The following is a 25,712-nucleotide window of genomic DNA, read 5'->3' as shown; positions in this document are numbered from 1 at the left end:
ATTCTTACTTGGCTCATTTAACAACCCCAAAAATCTTCTTTTTGTGGTATGGCACCTGGTGGTAAAATTTATAGAGATCAATTTACTTTTACTAAAGTTATTATACGGACATAAGGAATATGCTTGTTTCAGGCCCCCTTTTGGCCTCGAATTCCGAAAACTATCAAGCCTTAACCCCCAAAGTCAATCCTTTGAAATACAATTTCAGAGAGATTCATTCTCTAATAGTCAAGTTATTGTCCAGACATAAAAAAAGGTATGTTTCTGGCCCCTCTTTACCATTAATGTTTTACCTACCTCCAAATTCAATCAAAGTCTGACCATTGTAGTATAGAATGTTGTCTAACAATATCATACACATTCCTATGCTTTTACTGGTTATATAGTTAAATCTATGAAAAGCTTATTTTCAGTCCCTTTTTGTTTCCGAATTCTAAAGCCGTTGGGACCAAAACCCCGAATACACTACCCTTCCTTTTGTGGTTTGGAACCTTGTTATAAAATTTTGTAAAGATCAACCAATTATTAGTCAAGTTATTGCAAGAAAACAAAGTGTCTCCAGCCGTGGACGACGACCACAACAGCGCAATACCAATGTACGACCGGTCGTATAAAAAACATAATCTATTCAAAGTTGAATAAGTATTTAACACGAGACTCCTAATTTTGCAGTATTATAATACAAACCATGGCTTTATGAGAGTTACACTAGATATTAAATATTTGTTTCCTTAGCAATAGCTGAACGAAAATAAAACTTAGGCATACGTGTCTGAACAAATCTGAAATTTACTGAATAGAATATGTCAAAATCTGTATGACAATGAGGTGTATCCGAAACAGACACGTATAAATTCTTCACTGGTTGATACCAAAAATATTTCAGATGACCCAGACGAAAGAATAAAAACTCGGGCATTTATATGTCAGCATCCATGCAAACATTTTCAAATTCTAGGATATGAAGCATCTAAGGAATGAAAAATCTTAACACCAAAATCAAATATCAGAACAATACAAAAAATAAATCATCCAATTTGACTAATACCAGAGATTTTATTCATAGTTCATATCAATTTCAGTGTTAGCTTGAGAACAAAAAGAAAATTTGTTTTATTAAATAATTCATCCAAATTCCACTGTACCTATGTATAATGTTGTTCTGAAACCAACTGCACCCTGTGGTATGAGGGTTTCCTCGTAGATCATTGAAGACCACGTGTGTAGCCTTGAGCTGACAATTTTCATATGTGTGGGTTGTTGTCTTGTCCACATATTCACAAAATACATTTTCGTTAAACCAACTTCTTTTCAGCATAAATGTAGATTTTTTTTTTAATTTCATACTACATTTTCTGTGGATTTATCTTCAGAAGGTAGGTTAAATGAGACAGCAACTAGAAGATTTTATTCTTGCCTGACAGTATGAAAAGTCAAATCCATTTTCATATTTATTGATTGTATTTTTCTGTTTCTACAAATAATTAAGCTTTTTTTCTTGATACACCAATCAACAATTACACATAGGCTATTAACATATTATTAATGATTTAACACTTCATGAAGCTTTGACAAAATCTAACATAATTAAAATATTTTGTGATACAATGTCTAAACCCAATACCTAAATATTGGTTTTGATCAGCTCTATATGTGTTTGGTCATACAGATTACAAAAAATTATCAAATAAATAATCAAAATTAAAATGTAATGATAAAACAGGATTTGTTTCCATTAAGTATTGGGTCTAGACTGGTTTCACTGAATATTTTTAATGAAAATACTTCCTGAATAAGTAGATACATATTACTTTAATGTTGATACCTTTGTATCAGGAGGAATGTAAAACCAAGGCCTTATTTTTAGTTTAAAAAATTGTAATAAATGATGTAGTTCCAGCATTTTATCTGAAAACAATTAGGTACACTGGTGGTTTAATTCTCATTTGTGATGTTCATGGTTAAAAACTCAACATATTATATTTTGCTTACACATGGAAGTTAATAGTGGTTAACAAACCTGGCTTCTGAATTTAATTTCTTTCAACAATGGTAAACAAACCTGGCTTCGGAATTTACTTTACATCAAAATTAGTAAAATTATGTGAGAACAATGCCATTATTGCATCATAAATTAACAGATAATTTGTTTTTTTCAACAAATGGTCTATAATAAACAATCATATTTTTATAAGTTTTACTCCCCTTTGAAGGCAAAACAGTTATCATTTGCTGTTTTTCGATGAACATGTACATATCATTTTATTTTGATTTGGTGTAGTTCTATCATAATTCCTAGCACCTTTAAGTTTTACTATCTAAATATTTTACTATCTATATTTCTCAAAAATGTTTTAACTACCTTTATTTCTACAAGTTTTTGGACTAGTTAAAAAAACAAAGTCTCTAACAACAACTTATACACAATTAAAGTTTTCAGGAAATACATGTACTCGTATACAGTGTACACATACATGTGCATAATCTACAAAAGGGTTTTGTTAAAAAATACATTTTATGTAAAAACTAGCCTATCATAATTATAAAGTATTTCAAGAATTAAGATAATACAAATCTAACTTTTGCAGCACTTTTGGACTTGGTAACTCCTGCTTTGTTTTTTTATCATTATTTAATGTTGATTGTTTTTAAGGCATCACAAATACTACAATTTAACTTACAAGTTGATTGTAACATTGATATTGCAAAGTACATTTTGAATGTATGTACTTACATACTGAATACAAAATATTCAAATAAATTGTATTAAAAAATGGGAAGTAGTTTTTAGTAATGTGTTCAAACCACAATCTTGAAAAATACCTATGAAATACTATTTACAACTGAAAACAAAAGTGATCATATGAAATCTGCCTGTACTGAATTCCAACATATAAATATATACAAGACCAAAGAAAGATAACCCAAAAACATAATTACATATTAAGTAAAATAGAAAATAAAAGCAATGATATTCATACTGTATATTGTTGATCTAGCCATTCTGTACAACATTTGACAAGGTAACACTGGACAATGGAGGAATAAAATTCCAAGATCAACTAGCAAAATGTTATACATTTCTGGTTGTCAATTTAAGTAAGAACAAATATTTGAATTTCTTAGAAAGAATTTTGAGCCTTTTTCATAGTGTTGTAGGCCTGTAATGTAAGGGTTTCTGAGGTTACAACACTTTTACACATCATGACTTAATGATTTATGACAAGTTTTTACAGTAATGACTGTTCTGATAGATGTCTGATGAATAGACATTTATATTATGACATTACAGGTTAAAATTCCTGTCTTGATTTCCCAATTCATAATACAAATACATACATAATACAAGTAGCAACAAGAAAAACACAGCAGGGAAGATGGCATACAAATGGTAAACAAACATTGTATGCCATGTCCTCCATTCAAGAGAAAACAAATAGAAAACAACTTGAATTTCTGTACAAGAATATATATACATGTATATACACGAACCAAATAATCAGTACAATGTACTACATTGAAAACCCAGGGTATGTTTCAGGAAAGAAAAACAAATTTCTACACCACTTGGGAAAAGGTGTAGTGTACTTTGACAAGTAAAAATAACGCCTCTTATTGAGGTACTTTAAAGAACCACCATACTGGTGATCACCACATGATGTACATCACATCCTGTATAAACAGTTGCCATATAATACAACATAATTTAATCAGTCTCTTTATAGAAACATTGTGTTAAAAAATGACAATGTGATGGTTCAGGGCCGTTCAGTCAAAATGTAAAAGTGAATGAATTGGGACCAAAAAAAAGAGACACAGGAGACTTAGGAATAGCATATACATGTACGTATGTATGTACAATATTACATAGGATCAAAAAATAATTTAAAATCAAAGAAAATGTTATGCTTAATACTCAATTTAATCTTAAGCATGTTTTGAATTTCACCTTTACATTCATTAGATGGTTAGGTGGATCCAAAAGGGGGAAGGTCCCTGCTTAACAATTGCAAAATTTATGAAGATAGCTGATTTTTGTGTGTATATGCATGAATTTAAATGTGTTCAACAAGTATTTTTGTGGGACCCTTGGTGGGCTCCTCTTAAGTGATACTGAAGAATGATTAAGTTATTTACTGGTTCTTTCAGAGCATCCAACAAAATGATTTGTTTATAACTATTTTATTTTCTGAACAAAACACATGTCAAGGAAACTTTCAAAGTCTTCATTTCTTCATGAAAAAACAGGCAAGAACATTGTAACAATGAAAAATTAGAACTACACAGTGTCTAGTCTGGTTAATCTAGCAAAAATATATACCCATACATCTAATAAGTATGTGACTTGACACATACAAAAAGTTTCAAAAACCAATATACATCTTGTAACCTCAATACATAGATTCTTTGATAAGTATGTTTAAACAACACTGTAAAATTAACAAAATATAAACAAACTCTGGTATTGATAAATGTATACCTATAACTTTACCAGCCATGACACATGTAAAAAGGTGAAGAGAGAACTGGACTGGCAAGGAATTTGCACATTTCAATCATAAATCAACAAATTCTAAAATGTTTCAAGTAGGTATAATATTCACTACTTGTAAAGGCCATATTTATGCTAGTTTCAAGGAAACTCCAAATACAATACAGAATTACAGCAGTTTTGTAGACTAATTTGACAAGACAGAATTAAAAAGGGTAAATAAGGTACTTGATGTACCTCATACTTTAATCTTATATCATATAACCAACGACTGACAAAGAATGGCCAGTATGATGTAAATATATTGTATATACAATGACTAGATATTACCAATGATATGTTAAATTACTTGAAATAATTTGAATGATACAATATGATACAATATGACTACATGTACATTTGTATCCTTCAACCTTAATTAAAAAAAAAAAGAAAAATAATTAAAAACAGACAAATTATTTCATACCAATAATGTATGCACAGAGTTCTTGTGGATTATCTAGTTCAGGGAACTGGTTCATAACAACTCTGACCTTTTCCTCTGGAAACAACCCACAAAGATGATAGTATATACTGTAGCGCTTGTCAGTTGGAAGAATAGGTTGATAATTTGAACTTTGAGAAGAACTCATAGCACCTAAAATAGGAACACCCGTGGGTCTTGATTGGACACCAAAACAATCAGGGCCCATTTGGGATTGCACATGATAATCAGAAGTTTGTTGTGTAGGTACAATATGCTGAAATGTTTCATTATGTGGGTCACTAGCTGATGAATATGACATAGTTTGAACGTTTTGTAAATTTGACCACATGGGGGCAGCACCCCGAGTTCTTAGTGCAGTAAACTCATGAGATGTACCTCTGTTGAATAATGGTTGATGTCCATGAATGCCTGAATGGGGTCCCATATTGAAACCCTGCTGCATTCCATGGTCAGGATACATCCATTGCTGATCACTTGATATTGAATGATGTTGTGAATACGTCTGATCTGCTTGGTAATGGTACTGACCAGACAAAGATCTTCGGCATTGTTCCTGTTGATTCTGAGAACCTATATGATATGTAACACTGTCCTGCCTTGTGGTGAATGTTGACCTTTCTACATTTCCTTGAGGAAATAAATTGTATCCAATTGACTCACTTTCTCCACCCATGATATGAAGTTGTGTATCTGACGAGCTATTTTGTCGCATCATTTTTCCAATAGGTCTACCTATCGGTTGATTTTGTTCCCGTAAATGTTGTGGAACCTCAGGAGCACTCTGCATCCTCGTCAAAGCCATATGCTGTGACATGCAGGAGTCTGGTAACAAAAACCCATCATCCTCTCTCAAAACTTTTTGATTGTAACTTTCCCTAACAAAACTTGCACTTTGCATTATATTTTCATCATCTGGTCTATAGAATGGCTCATGAGGTCGCTGAACAAACATGCCTTGACTAGAATGGTGTTGATACTGTTCACCACCAAAGCCACTCTGCTGACTACCATATGCCATGTTGGGATCATATGATACTTGTGGCCTAACATTAGGCTTGAGTCTAGGGTCTTGAGCTCCTTGTAAGGAATACTGTCTACTGAGTTTTTTATGTTGTGGTTGTTGACTGGCAACTTGTTTTGGCACAACTGGCACAGATTGAGTTGCAGCAAGTGGGCTTTTGGTGTAAGAATGTTCCTCAGATCTTCGCAATTTGGATTCATTAGCTTCATCAGAGAGTTTTTTAGCCAACAGAAGATGTCCACTGAGGAACTGCTCTTGAGGACGTATAGGTGATGGACTAAGTCTGTTGGAAGGAGAAGGAGTATTAGATCTTGTATCTCCTTGCTGACTCCTTAAATGATCAATTTCAACCAGTTTTCTAACTTCCTCCTGTTTAAGCTTGTCTTCTTCCTCTGCTTTTTCCAGTTGTCTTCTTTTTTCAGAAAGTTTATCATCATATTGTTTCCACTTATCATCTTTTTCTGGTTCTCGCTTCAGGATATCCTCTAAGGAAAGATCTTTCATGTCTTTTTCCACCTTATCAGCCACTAATTCAGCTGGCAGTTCAGTGGCTAAGGATCTAGTCCTCTGCAGTGCCATTTTTGGTTTCCTACTTACAGCCAGTGACTTTTTCTTTTCAAGACCTAAAATGTAATTGGAGTTTCCATTAGTTCCTAACTTATTTGGATCACATGATAACAAACTGGAGCAAGCTTATAAAGTAAAACATGAATATTATAAGTATACACTTTGAAAAACAGCAAACAAGGATAATAAAACATGTTAAACTAGGCTTGTGAAATACGATCATAAAGGAGATGGATTTGGAGTATTATCAAACTGATACAGAAAGAAATCACACATTTGAGTACTGACACAGAAATTGGAACTTCTAGGTTCTTGCAAACACAGCTACATGGATTATTTTTTCTGTTTTTTTTTTTTCTTTTTCTTTTTTTTTGGAGGTGGGTTAAGTGCTAATGTCCCAAATGAATAGAAATGACATATTCAATAAGTCCACATGGCCCACTGAATTAAGAATCACCCACTTTAGACAGTGTGGTTTAAAATGCAATTTGATGGCACTTTTTCATGTTACTTCCTCTTTGATCAATTATTAATAAAAACTGAAAGTCACTGACCAATGAGAAAAGAATTACTAATTGATCATAGCAACTAAATGAATGGCCTACAATGACACTACTGGTACAATGAAACTTGTCTAAACTGAACCTCTTCTGAACTTTAAAATTAGTCTGGTTTACACAGGTATTCCGTTAACTAAGGTTAAAAATATATTTTAACTGATAAAAAGGGACTTTTAAAAGTGTCTGGTTAAGACAGGTTTTCGGTTTAATATGGGTTCATGTTAGACTGGTTTAAATGTATCTGTTTCAGTCTCAGTTACAAATCTGTTATTTTTTTTTCCTGTATTGGCCCTTCTTATCTCCTTTAATGTAAGATTGTCTTTTTTTTTGGTTTTCTGCAATTTATAGCTTACCCAGTTTTCCTAAAATTGCTGCTTAAAATCATTTGTAACTTGTGAATGTGAATGGAATGCCTTCAGTTACATTAACTTCACATTGCATGATATATATCATGTTTAAAGAGTATTCTGGGTAGAGTCAACTTTTCTTCATTCAGTACTTTTTGCCCTTGATGAAGGCCATAAGGCCTAAATTTGGGCCCCACATTCTGTGTTTTATTATGTTTAATTTGTATTTTATTTGTATTTAGTTCTCTTTTAAATGTGGCTATTGTTCCCTTATTTACTATTCATTTACATTATTTTTACCTTCTTGTTTAGTTCTCACTTCCTGTAACCTCAGTTTGGATTGTTCTGCAAGTTTATCAGTGACAGATTTCTGTGGAATGTTGCCTCGCTCTGGGTGATAGTATTTACACTTGTTACCATAAGTACATTTCTTAGAGCCATATGGGCATAGTGGGGGTCTAGACTCTTGTGATATGGCATAAGGATGTTTCAAGAAGTTATCTAGACTTGGACCATGACGCCCCAATGGATCCTCGGGTGGCATAAATCTACAAAATATACAGTGTGATTCATTTATAATGTGGAAACAACTGAATTTATGAAGAGTTTGAGTAAAATCCAGATGAATTTTTGTTGTAAGGATTCTTTAACACTCACCTGAATTGTTAAGCAAGTTCTACTGTTTTTATTATCTTATATATCAGAATGCAAAAATGTAATGATAATGAGTTGTTTATGGTCAAATGTACACATTTTAAATGTCAGTCTCTCAAAGAATCAGGAGGTAGATAAAACATGGTATGAATTGCCAGTCTAATTTGACTATTTTTACCATCAGAATCATGGAACAAAGATGAAAATTTTGGATATCATTTTCGAAAAGAAACAGTAATAAGGTAATAGAAATGTACTCTACGTTTCAGAGGCAGATAACTTGTTTCAAAATATTGATAGACATTGCACATTTTGTCTGATTCTTCGTAGGAATTATACTTCATATAGTACATACCTATCATTAACAAAGCTGAACATGAGCAATCTTTCTTCAACAACTTTTTTGTACTCTGGTTTTTCATTAATGAGGTCTCTATAATTATCATTAGAGACCACAATGCCTTCATTTTCAGAAGCTAGTTTAAGGACATATCTGTCATCATAGCACACCACTCTTTTGCCACCAATTCTACGAGATGGTGTGAAGACAATGACTTTCTCCTTTTCAAGTTGACTAAGGATATCTTGGTCTGGAATGTAACAAAAGCATTAATTACTCAAGTCATTTCATCGTAATGTCATTAGCAATTGACAGACACATATAGTCAGACAAAGGTTGTTTATTTACTGGACGTAAAATTACTTAGTAACACTCAGAGGGAAACTTTGAATTATGCCTAACACAATAAATTATGAGTACAGTGACTGATTGATTTTTTTTATGTGCTAACTCACAGAAGCAACAGCTCATTGGTCAGCATGTCAACCCATTTGACACAATATTCCGATCTTAGTCATCCAGTCATCACTGTATCTCAAATAAGCCTCATGCATTGTATTTGAAGGATAAAAATGAGTACAGTGTACATGTACATTAACAAATTGTAACATGGTCAATAACAAGCTAAAAAACAAGCCATGTAGAATAGTTTCAAATAACATGTCAAAAGTAAAGTCTATAGAAAAATAAATTGCAGAAGATGTTGATATTAATTGAAATACATCTATTTTGGACACAACAATCTAAAAATCTACATTTTGCTTTTTATAAATGAGGAAACTGAATTTGCTTGAGTTATCTCCCATTTTTGTACAACATGTACCTTGAATAACATAACGTAAAATTTATTTCTAATTTAGTAAAAAAAATCATTTTAAAAAAATTTATGCATTTTGTATATTTCCTTAATGTTGAAGCATGCCAAGAAACTATTTTTTTGCTTTTATAATGTATTAAAAAAACACGAAGCAATATATCCCATTACAAAATCCTATTAACGCAGTCATGTCATGTTCAAATAGAAAATCGCAGCATTAACTACTCTGTTTCACTATAATCAAATAAATCAATAAAAACAAAGCACAACTTTCGTGACTACCATCTTTTTAAAAAGAGCAAATTCTACTAAAAATAGTCTACAACATCCATATTTACAATGGTATTAACAACATGATTCTAATGTCTATAAATTAGACTGGAGTATTATATAGAACATCACGTTTCTTGATGTTTCTAACAAATTTGTATTGATGAACTTGTATAAAAGAAAATCATGACTACTGTTTTAATGAAGGTAATAACTTTGAGTAACTTTATCCTGTTCTCTAACCTTAAGATGTTGATTCCTAAGTACAATGAATGCTGAAGAGAATATTATCACTTAAATACATCACTGTGATCCATAAGCCTGTTGCCTTCCATTGCTACTTGCTAAATACACTGTATGAACAGAAATATGGAAGATACTGATACTGTACATGTACAATGCACTTCTATATCCCTATAATCATAAAATTTATCTGGATGTACATTTGTATGTACATGTATGTTGCTAGTTAAATGTTTAAATGTAAGAGCCTACAGAAATAACGAAGACAATTCTTAATCTGGTCCCAAAAGACAACCAGAAAGCATGCATAGAACCCTGACTAAAGTTGGCACTAGTTAATTATTTTATAACTTGACAGATTATCTTAAAGACTAAGACTAAGATGGCTTATTAGTCCCACATGACTTGTAACTAGATTATCACTGACAGACTCAAAACCATTTTGAGAACTGGATTAAAACTGCAATCCCATAGAGGGTTTTTAAAACACTATATCTCAGCTAACCTCTACTGCTGAGCAAATGACAACAGATTAAAATGTTACTATAGCAACCAAATACTTTACAGAGTAAGCAGACATCACTTACTAATGAGATGATATTTTGTAAATTATAGAACACAAAAATGAAGTAACAGTTGTATGAGACACAAATGTATGGGTATACCAACAATTAAAATTATATACTGTACATGTACATGCAAAACTTGTCTAACCCTAACTTTCTTCTAACTGAGCTTTAATCAGCTGAGCCAAGTTTCAGGTTTTAACCAGTTTTAGTAGGGACTTCATAAGATGTCTGGTTAACAAAGGTTTACGGTTGATTCAAGCTTTTGTTTTAACAAGTTTTACAGTATACATGTACTCAACACTGAAAAATGTAGATGTAACAAAGGTATCTACATGTATAACAACCAATATGTGATTGGACATTGGTGATTAATACATCATGCAAAACTCAGTTTTTGTCTTCTCTGTAACAAATGCATGTACATGCATTACATGGAATGTTTAAATTTGTGTACATGTAGATTTAATACCTTTTATTCTGGCATCAGGTCTAGAACTTTCCTTTCTCCATTGAGGAACAAACACAGTTATCTGTGTATGACCCCTTCGTTTGAACCATTCAACAGCTAGCTGTATACCATGACAGGAAAATACATCCTTGTTACCATGACTACAAGTACAAGACAAAGCTTTTTAAGCATACATTTTGTATATCCAAAAACAACAGTTTTATCATGGCTCATTAAACTACATGTACAAATATACATGTACAATGTATGCTCTAAACTGAAAAACTACAGTAAATTAAACCCTCTCATATAGCAAAATGGACTTGACATTTTGTATTCACATACATGTATATGCCATGTATAGGGTTATTTACGAAAGAAATTCCCGTCTGAATGCCTCTGTGTTCTGGTGTTCATTTAAACTTGCGGGAGAAATCATACATTCTGCATGTAAAAATGTACATGTATGTGTATGTCAAAATGGCAATGGATGCTTGATATTTAAGTTACAGCCAACTCTTGACTTGTATTTCTTGACCATCCTGACATTGACATTATGGGAGGGCATACATGTAAATGGATGTACATTATACATTTTATACATGTACTAAGAAAGAACATGTACAAATCTTATCTTCTGTTTACATAAAAAAATGTAACTTATAACAGTACTGAATGTAGACATCTGTTTTATATTTGTAAAATTTCTAGAAACATTTTTTTCCCCATTTTTTCTTTCTGTATGTTATCTACTTGGTTACATTAACTTGTTACAGTTTGTTTGACAAATAATTCACAATGAACATGTTAACAGAACACATGCATGTTACAACCAGACAGGAACATCCAATACAAATCTCATATTGGATGTTCCTGATCAACAGATTGACAATATATAACAGAATCATGACTTGTCGATTTTGTAGTCTACAAAACAGGAAGTACCTGATTGACAACTAACAAGTAATCTTATTGAATATGCAACATGATCAATGAGTATATTACATAGAATAATTAAATGCCTATTAATGTACATGAATGACATGACCATCACTGCACATTAACTAATATGGGAGTGTCTAACATAAAATACATTCCATTTTCTTCATTCAGATTAAAAGTTTCAAGTTCATGCATCATTTTTGAATTTCATGAATTTTATAATGAAGTGATATTCAGGTACATGTACATGTAGCATACATGTATGTATGTACATGTTGAATAATTTACATGTACATGTATTCATTACTGTAAAATTTCCTTTTGCACAGCAAATGCCCAATCTTTTCATCAAAAAAATATTGCCAGTATTGTTACCAAACATTAGAAATGGCTCTAGCACCTGAACATGTACATTTTGTATTTAAACATAATTTCTGCAATTGATTATCATCATTCAATGTAATTAGGCAGTATCGATAAAAAAAATGAAATTTTGAAACGCAATTGCAGTGAAGCGAATAAGACAATATCCTTGACATGTAAAAGACACGTTCTAAAACATATAAACAAAACAACCAAAAAAAAACACACCTAGCATATCCATGGACTTGTTAAGGAATACAAATGAGTTAGTCATTACAGAAAAATTGTCCTATCATTCAGAATTAGGGCAACACCTTAATGTTAAGAATTACACCTAGAATATGTAAACTGGATTACTTGATAACAGGCTGTTTATACTATTATCTAGCAAGCTAATACTTTTATCAAGTTCTTAAGTTGCTATGAAATTTAAAATTTTTCTTTTAATATAAATTTGCATAGAACTTTAAATGCAACATAAATAATCATTCTCCTGAATCACTAGATTGAGTATGGTTTGATGGAAGTATTAGAAAGTGAACCATCAATGATGTTCATTTACAGGTAGCTTCCTAATACAAAAATACAGTAATTAATAGTTTCAAAATCAATCAAAATACACTAAGACATCAATTCAGATTAAGACACCAAGATCGAAGATCTACAGTTTTAATGGTCAACTTGAACCCTAAAGCATACATGATATACAAAATGTACATGTACTACATGTATATCTATAAATAAAATTTAAGAGTTTCTGGACCATTATACCTCCATTTTTGCATCTGTTTTTAAGTACCCTCATTTAAAGATTTAGGATAAAGGATTACTGTTTTTCTGCGGTTTTATAGAATATCACTTTGCCACAGGAACAGCCTGGGTATACAAATGTATAGGATAATTCTGATAAAAATGCTAATAATCTGACTTCAATCCTTACCTCATTGCTACATTACTCCCATCGATGACTATTGGTCGCAATCCAGTTTGATTTTCGTCATCTCCATAGCTAGCAAATGGAACACTGCTTCTTGTATGTGAATATGCTTCATCAGTTTCACTGTCATCATTGTCATTAAGATATGAACATGTCATTCCAACTTTTATAAGTTCAGATAACATTTCATTCTGTCCAACTTCAGGCCCTAGTTTTTTCAAAACAGTTGCTATTTGAGATTGGGAATAACCCAATCTGACAGCAAATTCTATTTTTTCACGATTGTTTGTGTCTTGTATAATTCTGTCTACCTCCTCATCATTTTCGTCCTCAGAGTTTGATTGGGATGAACCAACACCAGATGATTTAGTCTGACTGGAAGAAGTCCCAATACCACTAAAGCTACATGTAAATCTATCACTACAAGAAATGTCAGGGCTTACAACAACATCCCCATCATGACTAGAACCAGAACTCTTTTTGCGGCACAAACTGTCAACATGGTTATTTTCAAAGTCTATTCCTCTTTGTACTTGCAGCATGGAGATTGGTGGGAACAAATCAGGTCCACTGTCCGTTTGAAGACTTTCCTGCCGCTCAGTAATTAATGATATATCATTACTTCCTGTCCGAGTAGTCTCTGTAGAGTGCCTTAAAATATTTTCATGACTGATATAAGTGTCAGTACTACACATACTGAATGTCGGATCAGAATCATGTATGTAGTATGTTTCCTTCCCCTGTATTTTTTTTCTCATTTTTTGTATCATAGCTTGAGCTAACTGGACATTTTTATGTCTGCCGTACATACAAATTTGATTAGAGTTTTCAAACAGTTCCAAGACTGCTTGTGATTCATTTTCAATATCATTTTGATTTTCTAAAACCATACTAAGTTCTTCTTGTGATAAATCTTCTACTTTTCTTTCAAAATCCTTCCCTTCTCCAGTTAATGCATCAATGTAGTTCTAAAAGTAAAAATTAAAAATATGATTATCATTGAGGTTAAAAGTACTTGATTAAGTCACTAACAGTGTTAGCGACTTCACTTAATTTCAGTACTTTATATTCATATATGATTTGCATAATTATACATTACTACTCAACATGCTGTAGATCTGTGCCATGTTTACCGCCATAATGTTTTAGTTCTAGCTTCATATGAGATAAAAATGTACCTCCTAAATATCATACACATGTGTTCTACACGAGTTTCTTGCTTATATGAGAAGGGAAAGTTTACTCGAAATGATTAGTTAGCACTGAACATTACCCAGTTCCTGATTCAGGCACCGGGCTTGTTACGAGACTATAACAGTCATATACATTAGCAGGGCCCTAATATCTATGAAAATTCATTGCCAGTTGTTTAACCAGGTTCCTAATCTGGTTTTAAAAATATCATACACGTTTATGTGTGTTTTTTCACTTGTATGAGAACGGGAAGATTACATTAAAAGATGAAATGATCGGTTAGCATTGAATTTATACAATATTACTCAGTTTCCAATTCCAACACAGGGGCTTGTTACAATATATAGGTCATATACATTATCAGGGTCCTGATATCTATATATATAGCCATTGCCAGTTGTTTAATCTGGTTCCTGGTAATCTGTTCTTATGACTGAAAACATCTGGATCATCACAGTAACGAATGAGTAATCATATCAAAGGAACAAAGATTCTAACGGAAGTCAACTGATTCTAAATCATATGGCATTTGTGTCATTTCGGATGCTGAAATAAGCCAAAATCAGTGACGAGAATATTTGATGATTAGCGACTTTCATGATTTCAGTCTTTGATTATTTTTATTTCTGATCAATCTGTACACGTTATAGAATACTTAGTAACATCAGAACTACCAAACAGTTTTAGAAGTCATTTTTTAAGGTTAAAAGTACATAAATAGATCACAACCAAGTACACATAAATGGTAGAATCTCCTCCAACCTTCACAAAAAAATATGGGGGGTGGGAAGATTTTATTTTTTAACCGATATTTACCAGCCATATTTTAGCTATTTGAAGTAATTTGGTATGTTCTAAATTCATAACCACATCAGTTTCATAGAAAAAAATCCTTCTTTATAGCCACCAATAAATGAAAGATTTGTGTGTTATACAATGTAGTATCTAAATACTACATAAACTGACAAAAAAAAAAGAATTATTTTGAAATTTCCTCCCCAATTTTTCAAATTTTGTCAATTTTTTAGGGATGGGAGGGGATGAGGATCTACTAATTTTATTTTATTTCATTTGAAGCAGCTTCATTTTCCTAACATTTACTAACTTGTGTTTAATTATCATTAAAATCCATAAGTTTGTGTATTATCTAAATGTATGAAAAGGTTATGAACTGAATGATCTACTCAAATAATATTTCCTGAAGTGGTTTTTCAGAGAAATCAGTAATGATTATCACTAATAAAAGTTTGTGTTTTCTGGAAGTGAATTAAGTACATCATCCTTGAAATAAACCACAACAATAACAATACAATATTAACAAGCTACTATTGATGACTTAGTCAACATTTCATCACATACATTGTGTTAATTAGTAATATATAAAACACATGGGAGTACTATACCTCCCACACAGACTTCCATTCCATTACCTTCTTGCATATAAAGTACAATATAATCAAAAAGATGACAATTTAAATAGTCTATAGGCTTTCAAGCAGGAATCTAATACACAAGTATGCAAAGAATTCATAGTTTAAGTTACTTATATCATTTTCAGTATTAATTACATGTACATGTCTGTACAATTATGACATGTATTGCCAGTATTAAATACTATTGATCAAATTTCTTCATAGTAGTTGATGGGGGAAATGAATACAATGAGTATACTAGACTTACATGTACATGTACACATTTTAGAGGCATTTTTGTCTTGTTTTTTAAGTACTGCAAGAGCTACCATTTTTTGCAAAAGGAATATTGGTAGTGAATGAAACTATGAAAATGGGAGAGTTCGCTTCATTTTTGCATCACATTAAATCTCAAATTGGTAAGCAATTCAACAACAAAACAAACAATGAACACTTGCAGGATTTGAAAAAAAAACTTTATATCTTGTTGGTAAAACATTGGTCATACAATAAAGACATTGAATATTAATTTGTTATTTAAACTGTTAAGTGTTAAAAAGAGTTTAGTTTGCAGTCAAAGGAACCTGAAGAATTTTTCAACTATCTTTAAAATTGAGTAGGTTATGTGTGTAGATTTTTTTTCAAACCAAAAACATACCACAGGTAACTGATTACATCAGAAATACTCTCCCACAGACCAATTTGAACATTTTTCAAAGGGCAAATCTTAGATTCCCAGAAAATTTCAGGAATACATGTTGTACATGCACTTCTATATTGTGATGCCATTTTCAGTCTCATAATTAACCTATATATATACAAATACCGTATACATGTACATGTAAAAGGCTCATGACTCCTTTCCTCATTAACATTGAAAACTACAGTATAAATGTACAAAATGAAACTATAAAGTAAAACATAACAATATTTCATATACATGTACATGTAAGTTCGAAATGTTGAAAACTCATCAATACTAATAATACAATGTATTATTTTCCTGACTGCTAAAATGAAAGAATTCAATTACAAATGAGACAAAAACTTTACCTGTATATTCTGGTTCAGATTCATGTGTATATGATAGGCTAACCTGTCTCTCATTTTTTCATAGTAATGAATAAGTACTACTTCTCTTACTCCTAAACCTCATTACTGATAAATGTATGTGACCTATCATTGAAAATAAAAACAAATGCCTCCATTTATATGATAAACTGGTAAACCATAGAATACACCAAGTAAGATTTAAATTTACATACATGATAAATATGCCTACATTGTACCAAGGTTTATGATTTAAAAGAGATTCTAAAAATAACTCTTATCATATTTAAAAGTTTATTTCCTGATTTTAGAACCTGTCCCAATTAATCATAGCATATATGGTGACAACTATCCAAATCTTAAAAAAAAATTGGTTGGAAGTTTCCTTTTACCAATACATGTATAATATATGTATGATAAAAGATTATCCATGATCTAGGTGATATGACCAAAATTTTGTTTACATTTGAGAACAATATCTATTAGTAATAGGGTCATGTGATTAGAACCCACTGTAAACAATTATCAAGTGATACTGGTCATATCTCTATGACCAAATAGACCTGGCCAATAGATTGAGGGGACAATGACAAGTAAAAATTCTTGCCAAGATTTAAAATACCCTAAAGTTACCCTAAAGTTCAAGTACCAGTTTCACCTTTAAAACAAAAAGTCTATGATGTACATTCATACGTACAAGTACTGGTACTTATAGTTTACAAGAATACAGCATCTCACTTATCAAATTATAAAGCTTGGCTCAAGCAGCAATATTTCAGCTACAACCCAGCAATTAACATAAAATGGATGATAAAAATGATACAATGAAATGTTCCCTAAAAGAGTACATGTACATGTATTCAAAAACTCTTAATAGTAACATTTGTTCATTCTTATTTTGCATAAAACCAATTTATGATTACCTTGAAACCTCGTAAATGAGATTAATTTTTGGGTGTTGTCAAATTGTTAACATAAATTATTTACTTTGGAGGGTGTCACTATAAAGAGTCATGATCCTTTAATTTTCTTCATCCCATAAATACTTAGTAACAGAAAAATTGGTATTCTTTCATTTAGCAATCCTTAATAACAGGGTCATTAACTAGCCATTATCTATATGTAATACTACCAAGTGCCTTCTTAGTTAACCATTATTTACAAGTCATATTTCTAAAGCATTTCATAAATAAGTACACAAGTTATTTATAAACCAGAAAGAGAACATGGAATTGGAGCATACATGTATCAACTGTCAAATTAAATTTTAATTTTTCCACTCTCCTCAGTGGACTCACTTTTTTCCTCCATTTCATCTCCATCAAAGTACATGTAAATGTACATGTACATTTGTTTCTTACATGTAGTTTTATTTCTTTCAAACTGTCAGAATTTTTTGATACAAGATGTACATTTATAAAACCATAGATACATGTATGTTTAAAAGAAGTGACTCCAGTCTGGCTCCACTCATGTAGAGATATGAGAATTTAAAATATTTATTGACCATCTAATTTAGAAGTTACATGTATGTACCAAAACCTAACAAAGGGTCATTATAATCCCTTGAGTAAATCTGTGTTATTTTTAAAAGAAACTTTCATAATCAGTGTTACTGTATGTCTACCAATTAGGAAATAGTTTTGTCTTATTTAGAATAATTTTTTGACCACAATTTTGTTTTGACAAATTTGGAAGCTTTCTAATGAAAGGAAAGTCTTATCACTGGCAATATGATAGCAAGACATGTTTAACTATTTATTGCATTTTAACAGGTCTACGGAAGAGACAAACAGCCCAAAATTGATTCAACTATTTTGACATGACACATGTACATGTATGTATAATTTGTCTGATTTCACAACTACAGTTGTAGCTTAGGGAAAAAAAAGACGAGTAAGATAACACCGATAACATGGCTATTAACAAGAATTTGTTATCAACAATCCATAAAAGTCCTTTCAAACTTTAGGAAAGTGTTTACTTTTACAATGATCTTTGTCTGCTAAATGATAGTTTGGTTATCTGGGTAAAATGACCTACATGTAAATTTTAATGAAGGAAGTATTTTACTCTTGTAGAACAATTTTCAAAACTACAAGGACTTCCTTTCTCAAATTCAAATATGAGTCCTTTAATGCATTGCGAAATAACCACTTAAAAAGAGCATAGATTCCTTTTGTTACTTGATACATGTAAATACAATGCAGTATCAGTATGTGTATGTTTATACATGTATGTACCATCATGGCATGTACATGTACATTTGTACGTCAGGTTGTTGTTACAAGGGTATAAGAGAAGAATGGTAAACTTGGCCTTCTACCATGTACACGTATATTTTTGTATATGATGTACAACAGCAATGTACATACATTTACAATTATCATTGTACAAAGGTTGTGATGATAGGATACAGTGTTTATTTTACACAAATGGACTTGAGTTTTTTTTCAGATGGGACATTTGTCATTCATCTATGCATTAAAAAATTCTCATTCACCTGGTTGAACTATTATAGAACTATATAAGCTTTTTAAAGTATTGGGTATTTAGTATGAAGCTTGTCCAAACGAGTGTGCTGTCTTGGGAGGCTATTCTTTTTTTTTTTTGCTTTAGCAAACATAATAATTATCTACTATACTGAACAGTACATATACCTAACATCCACGCATCCCAAACACTCAACCAAATACTACATAATGAGTTGACACGATAAGAAAAAGAGAAATAAAGCTGTAGAAAAGAAGCGAAGCCAAGGAAGTTCTTAATTTTGTAACCTGACAAGTATTACACGTGAACGAAGTCAAAATAATTTAGTAAAGCCTATAGGCTATATTGTACCTCTAAATATGAAAAACTTAAGTATGGGAATATGACATGCCAGTACTTACTTTCGCTTTATCAAGGCTTTCCTGTGAAGACTGTGACGAGAGTCGAACTTTAGACACTCCACCCTTTTCAATATTGTCCTCATTTTTAGGATCGTGTTCATGTCCACAAAAGCATGAGATTGTTATCCCAAAAACGTTTTCAATACGGTTTTTATATTGTCTTATTAACTCCGCGTTTGTTTTGTCTAACTGTACATCATTTGTGAACATCGTATGAATACCATAACTTGCGTTGATTTAATATCATTTTGCAAGAAAAATATTATCGATCTCTTCCCATATTTTGTTATGATAAGTAATACACCAGGTGGCGCGAATATCACATCCGGTTTACAATTGACAAGGCCAAACAAACTATATTCTTAGTCAATTGATTGTGTTACCAGTGTGACAAGACTGCCTAGCTGCGTTGTAGTAGGCAGTGAGATTTAAGTATCGGCATTTGGTTCACGAACCTGTCGGGCACGGATAACGTCGGCCGCCATTGTGCGGAAATACTTATGACCCGAGACTTTTCCGACAGGGAGGTGGATCTTCCAAGATGACAATGCTACCCCCCACCGATCTAGACACACGATTCGATGGAAGGCAGACAATGATATCGAAGGAATGGTGTGGCCTGCGCAAAGCCCAGATATCAACATTATTGAGAATGTTTGGAGGTACATTAAAATCCGGTTACAGAAGGTGGTGCACAGGATCAAAACGAAGGAGGACTTGATCAGGGAGTCTAAACGTGTGTGGATGGACATTGAACCAGTCTATATAAGGACATTATATAATTCTATTCCAACTAGAATTCGTCGTGTATTGAGAGCCAATGGTGCAATAACAAAATATTAAAGTTAGTATCTCATTTATTTTGTCTTTAAAATGCCCTTTTATTGATTTATTTAGTGGTATAAAGTAAATGACGTTGAATGAAGTCGGCCATATTGCAGAAATACTTTTGACCCGAGACTGTAGCTGTCTTTGTAAGAATCATGCAAAATCTGAAAAATGTGATACACCCCAAAAAAGGCTACAATTTTTTATTTTTGTAATTATGTTGTTTTATGAGTCTATACTATGAAATGTGTAATTATTCATTCAAATCTGCCGGCTCTTAGGAGATAATCAACATTTAAAATCCAATAGATTCTATTGTATTTGAGTGTTATTTACAGATTTATCTCCCTTAATTTTGAAATCTACAGTACATTCTATATATTTTTTATCTCCTAAGAGCACGGGTTATATGAAAAACTGAATGTTAATTTCTGCTTACTATGGGAATTCAAACAAAATATCAAATATCAAAATATGTAGGCTTTTTAACCATGAATCACATTTTGCATGATTCTTAGCTGGAGTGCTACTTAAATAGCCAATTGATTGACTTGGCTAAAGGATTAATTCTTTATCCGAATCGGTTTGTCGCTGGCTTGTCACCCAGCAGTCAAGGGTTCAATCCTCGATGGCAGAGTATAATTTTGTGAGTCAAATCATGCACTCCCGTTACACCAGTTACCAGGTTTTTAACGCCATTGACTACCCTGTCGGGCGTTTGTGTAGAGAATGTATATAGTAAAATAATGTCCCTGGATTGAACTTCCTTTACGAGAGATATTGATCGAATTTTTGGGTGATTTTGAAATATTGATTATATATATATATATATATAATATATATATTCCGACTCGAAACAACGATTACTTACTTACAGTACTTCATTACTATTACACAAAGACATTTAAAGTAAGCAAGCAATTCGTTTGTATATGCGAAAAAAATAAAACTGAGACATATTTATGTCTCTGATTCAACTCAACATAGACCTGAAAAATTAAAGGTCTAGCTATGACTAATGTAAACTGACGGGGTATAGGTTTACAGTATTGTAGTCTACTGTAAATATTCGATCAGTCTTAAAAGAAGTGCAAGGATACAGTAAGTATCCCCAACAGATTCATTTGCAACACTGGGCCTCCTCTGAAACCATAATACATGTAGCTAGATCTACCTTAAATTGTTAGGGTCTATAAAATTATATATAAGCTCATCGCGTCTGCATACTTAATAGCTATTCCAGGGTAATTAGTTTTTATCAATATAACATGCATGCAATACCGCGCTTATATGTATATACATGCATGCATGTATTGAAAATTGATATCGTACGCGTGTGATTCAGTATAATTTGTCACTTATTGATACAGCCCAGGGATTGAATTTCAAAATTTTTTCCACTAGCTAAATTTTACAAGTACTGAAAATTCACACTCGCCAAATTTAAGTTTTTTTTTTTGGTTCTTTCTGGACTTTACCTATATTATATATAAAATTCCACTAGCAAATCTTAGCAAGTGGAAATAATTTCTACTAGCAAAATTTAATTTTAACTTGCATTTAGCAAGTATTTCCCCTTAAATTCGATCACTGCAGCCAATACATAAATTTAATTTTCATGGTAAATAAACTACATGTACTAGTGTAACTGTTAATTGATCACACTATGGGACACTTTAGTTCTAAAAATACACCCAGAACACGGATACCATATACGCCATCATTTCGTGGCACTGGATATATGTTTAACTTAAGTGCCTAACTATTGATAAGGAGGGAACAAGGGGGTCATATTTCTCGGGTGAGGGGTGGCACTCCAATCATTCTACCTTAGGGGTGCCGCTGGGATTCTCTAACCCTACCCTATTTTAAAAATATGTAGACTTTTTCGTATATTTTTTTCAGAAAAAAACCTATCCCAAGGAATATTCCCTTAATAATGATACACTAGGACATATAGTAGCAATAGTCATCACGCATTTATTCTACAAGTTCGAAAACAAATACATGATTTTTTTACTTTCCATTTAATTCGTAATGTTAACTTTATTGCCTTATCATATAATCATGTTTGTTTTCCCCACCTATTCACATATTTGCAAGCTGGAAAAAAGGTACCTATTCCAGCCGCACGTCCTATATATTACCTTATATATAAGAAGTGCCCACCTCTCGAGGCTTGGATCCGGTACATTTCATAATAACTTTACCCGCGGTATCTCCTGACGTTATAAAAAAAACGTTTCATGTTCTTTGTGTTAGTTGTGCTTCAAAAAGCGTGTGTTCTATCTAATTTATCAGAATTTAGATATGACATAAAGCAAGAATACAATACAGCATTATATTTATTTTTATTTTTAAAAAAAGTTACATGTACTAGTAACTTTTAGATGAATTAACTTTTAATAGAAACTTTTTTTATTTTTTTATATGTTGTAATTTAAAGTTGCTGTCCTCTCCGTTTTAAATATGTAAAAAAAAAACTTGAAGTGCTATCAGAATGTAAAGGGGAAAGAGTGTGTCCCAGTTTGCATTTTGCACCGCGGCCCCAATTGCATAAATGTACCTTATAATTGACCGGTTCCGGAATGATGGCAACGCGAAATCCGAAGATTAAAACACATTGTAATTCACAATATCGTTTTTTTACATAAGAGCATTCGTTGTGTTCGTTGTCCGTATGATATTGTTAAAGATATCTCGAACTTAAAATAATAAAATACATGTACTATACAACGTGGAGATAAAATTTGCACGAGGCATGCATGAATTCAAATTTTAAAATGATTCATTTATTTGTTAACAGCAGAAGGGAAATCGAGTTATGAGACTGTTTATGTTACAACCCTCCTATTTTCACCTTGTTCGTTAAAGGAACACTATCTTATCGACACCATCTTCCATGTTGATCACAACAGGCTCTGTATCTGTCTCGAGTAAATAACGGTATTTGAATCCATAGTTTTGCAACGTGACAGATCCCACAGACAGCGCATATTATTACTTAACTCACTTCTGCTCTAGTAATATCAATCTATGGATCTAATACATCCGAAATTTAATTACTATATGGGTGTGCAGAATCATTTATATCGAAGGAGGCGTTGATGGAATCAACCCATGGAAAAGAAGTGGACATGCGAGTAAATAATTATAAAAAGGCGTCCGTGAAGAGACTGACCTGTTGCATGCTGTCTGAATATGAAGGAGAGACAGTGCTGCTGTAGCTTACAACTCCTGACGAATCTAGTAACATTAAGTGATATTTGGTATTTTAGAGGTAAAATGGTATCTCTTTTCTGGCATTGAAGCCTAACCTAATTTTCCTGTGTTATGATATCAATATTTTTATATATTTCATTTTTGTGTCGCGAAAAATATTATTCGCGTAAAAAAAAACACAAATTAGGCTTCATTTGTAAAATCTGTTTTTTTTTTCTTTTTTTATGTAAGTACATGTATTTAGTTTTAAGTTCGTTTCATTTCTTACATTGTTTTTGATGCTTTACAAGTTTCGTCAACACTGAACACAACAAATGCTCCCAGGCAAAGACTTTATAGTACTTTACTATTCCGAATTTACCCTGCAACCCCCTCCTTTTTATTTGGATGTTGAGATACATTAAGGATATATACCTATCCACTCTCGGCATGACATTAAGTTTTTCCACCATAGCTATATCCTTGTCAAAATAATGAAATGATTTCTAGAATTTGAAGCACGATCGAATTGCTGAAGGAACCTCCCCCTATTCTAGAGTTTCACATGCACATCACTTATATTTCCCAGTGCTAAAGTACATCCTGTCCGGTCTTATTTTTTTATCTCAATACATGCATCTGCATATGCACCCCAAACAACACTTATATACCAACAACATGCACGAGCCTTAATTTTATTATTATGTGCTTTATACTTGCCAAAAACTGGATCCCATGCAGGTATTTATGAATGCTTACCGTATGACCAGCTTTTAATTTAATGAATTCAAATATTCTTTGAAAATAGCTGTTTCCGATTATATAAATAATTTTAAAAATTTGAATAACAGATATCGGTTTTTCAGTTAACTATGTCAAATAGTTTTATCTTTTTGATCTACAAGATAAACCGCCTCTGTCTCCCCTTCTGTAACACATAATTATTTGGACAATTTAACACTATAAAAGCTTCTTACCTTTTTATTTTTTAAGTCCAAATGTCATTCGAAAATGCCAAGAACTACTTTTCAAAGCAGGTCACGTGAAAATGAAATAAACTTTTTTTGTTTTCTGATTATTTAAAAAACAATCACAAGAAATAAGATAGAACGTAAGGGGAAGTAATCCACATTCTGACCTGAAGGCAGAGCCGTTCGTGACTCTCATACCGTCATTCATTCAGCGTAAGTCACACTTTGTTCTATTAATAGAATAACGGTGGTATTTTAACCGCTGATATTGTTGAACCGTTTAATGTTACGAACATGATCTACACCGGTACATGACTTTTCTATTACAACTGTTGTGCGTCAGTCCTATTAAAGGACTATTATTGCGGTTACTTATCAATTAACTAGTCTGATTTCTTCATTGATTAATTTTCTAGTAGTTTAGTGATTAACTATGTTTATTATGCTTGTGTAAATGGTCAGTGTATTGAAATGTGAACTAGCTTCTTCGGGTAACCTCAGGCAGGTAAAAGAGCGGATCTATGGTTTCAGGTTGTGGATGTAAAAAGTAATCAAATGTCCAACGAAGCGCGATGCTAAAAAAAATTAGGCAAGGCAGGGAGTAGGTAGAGTCCACCACTTTAAAGCCGCGCCTGCTAACGATCTGTTTAGTGACAATGATCGATCTGTAATGAAAATTAAAACTGTATTTTGATCTTCACTTTCGTCAAAGTTTTGGTGGATTGTGGATGATCTAGCCCCCACATTTCTTTGGTATCACCGGGTCCTCTTGCCTATGTAAAGCAATTGTTCGTTCCCGTGCGTACCCACTGATATCCATGCAGTCACCGCGATCAATACAACACGCAGGGAAGGAAAAGGGAGGAAGAGGTTTGGATGGAGGTCAGACATTTTGGCTTGGGGGCGAATCAGTTAAAATACTAAGTACTTCATTATTATTCCTACAGCACTTCCTTTCGACGTACAACAAAACCTTGTCGGGGTTAATACTTTGTGTAACGTATTTTGACAGTTTTTAAGTGAAAACCTTCCGCAATACAAACGGTTCTGTCATAAATACAAGTCCTTTGTTGTAACTTATTGAGCAAAAAGAGGAAAACAACCC

General features: G+C 32.4%; 1 protein-coding gene across 3 annotated transcripts; it reads right to left on the bottom strand.

Moving 5' to 3' along the window:
• Window positions 1-1,438: 1,438 nt before the first annotated feature.
• Window positions 1,439-24,761, bottom strand: LOC148614473 (uncharacterized). 3 transcript variants are annotated; one of them, XM_088588565.1, is made up of 6 exons: window positions 24,614-24,761; window positions 13,061-14,025; window positions 10,837-10,976; window positions 8,484-8,718; window positions 7,775-8,022; window positions 1,439-6,623 (listed from the first exon to the last, which is right to left on the bottom strand). In XM_088588565.1, exons 2-6 carry the CDS (start codon window positions 13,945-13,947, stop codon window positions 4,948-4,950), a joined length of 3,186 nt encoding a protein of 1,061 aa, XP_088444691.1. In that variant the 5' UTR covers window positions 13,948-14,025; window positions 24,614-24,761; the 3' UTR covers window positions 1,439-4,947. The 3 variants fall into 3 exon arrangements, with proteins under 3 accessions (XP_088444691.1, XP_088444689.1, XP_088444690.1); XM_088588563.1 differs by lacking the exon at window positions 24,614-24,761 and adding an exon at window positions 19,608-19,940; XM_088588564.1 differs by lacking the exon at window positions 24,614-24,761 and adding an exon at window positions 16,717-16,905.
• Window positions 24,762-25,712: the final 951 nt, after the last annotated feature.

The sequence above is a fragment of the Perna viridis genome, chromosome 6 (assembly GCF_037379345.1).
Source record: "Perna viridis isolate PV_CMFRI_1.1 ecotype Kerala chromosome 6, ASM3737934v1, whole genome shotgun sequence".
Lineage (NCBI taxonomy): Eukaryota > Metazoa > Mollusca > Bivalvia > Mytilida > Mytilidae > Perna > Perna viridis.
This window is presented reverse-complemented; position numbering and strand designations above follow the sequence as displayed.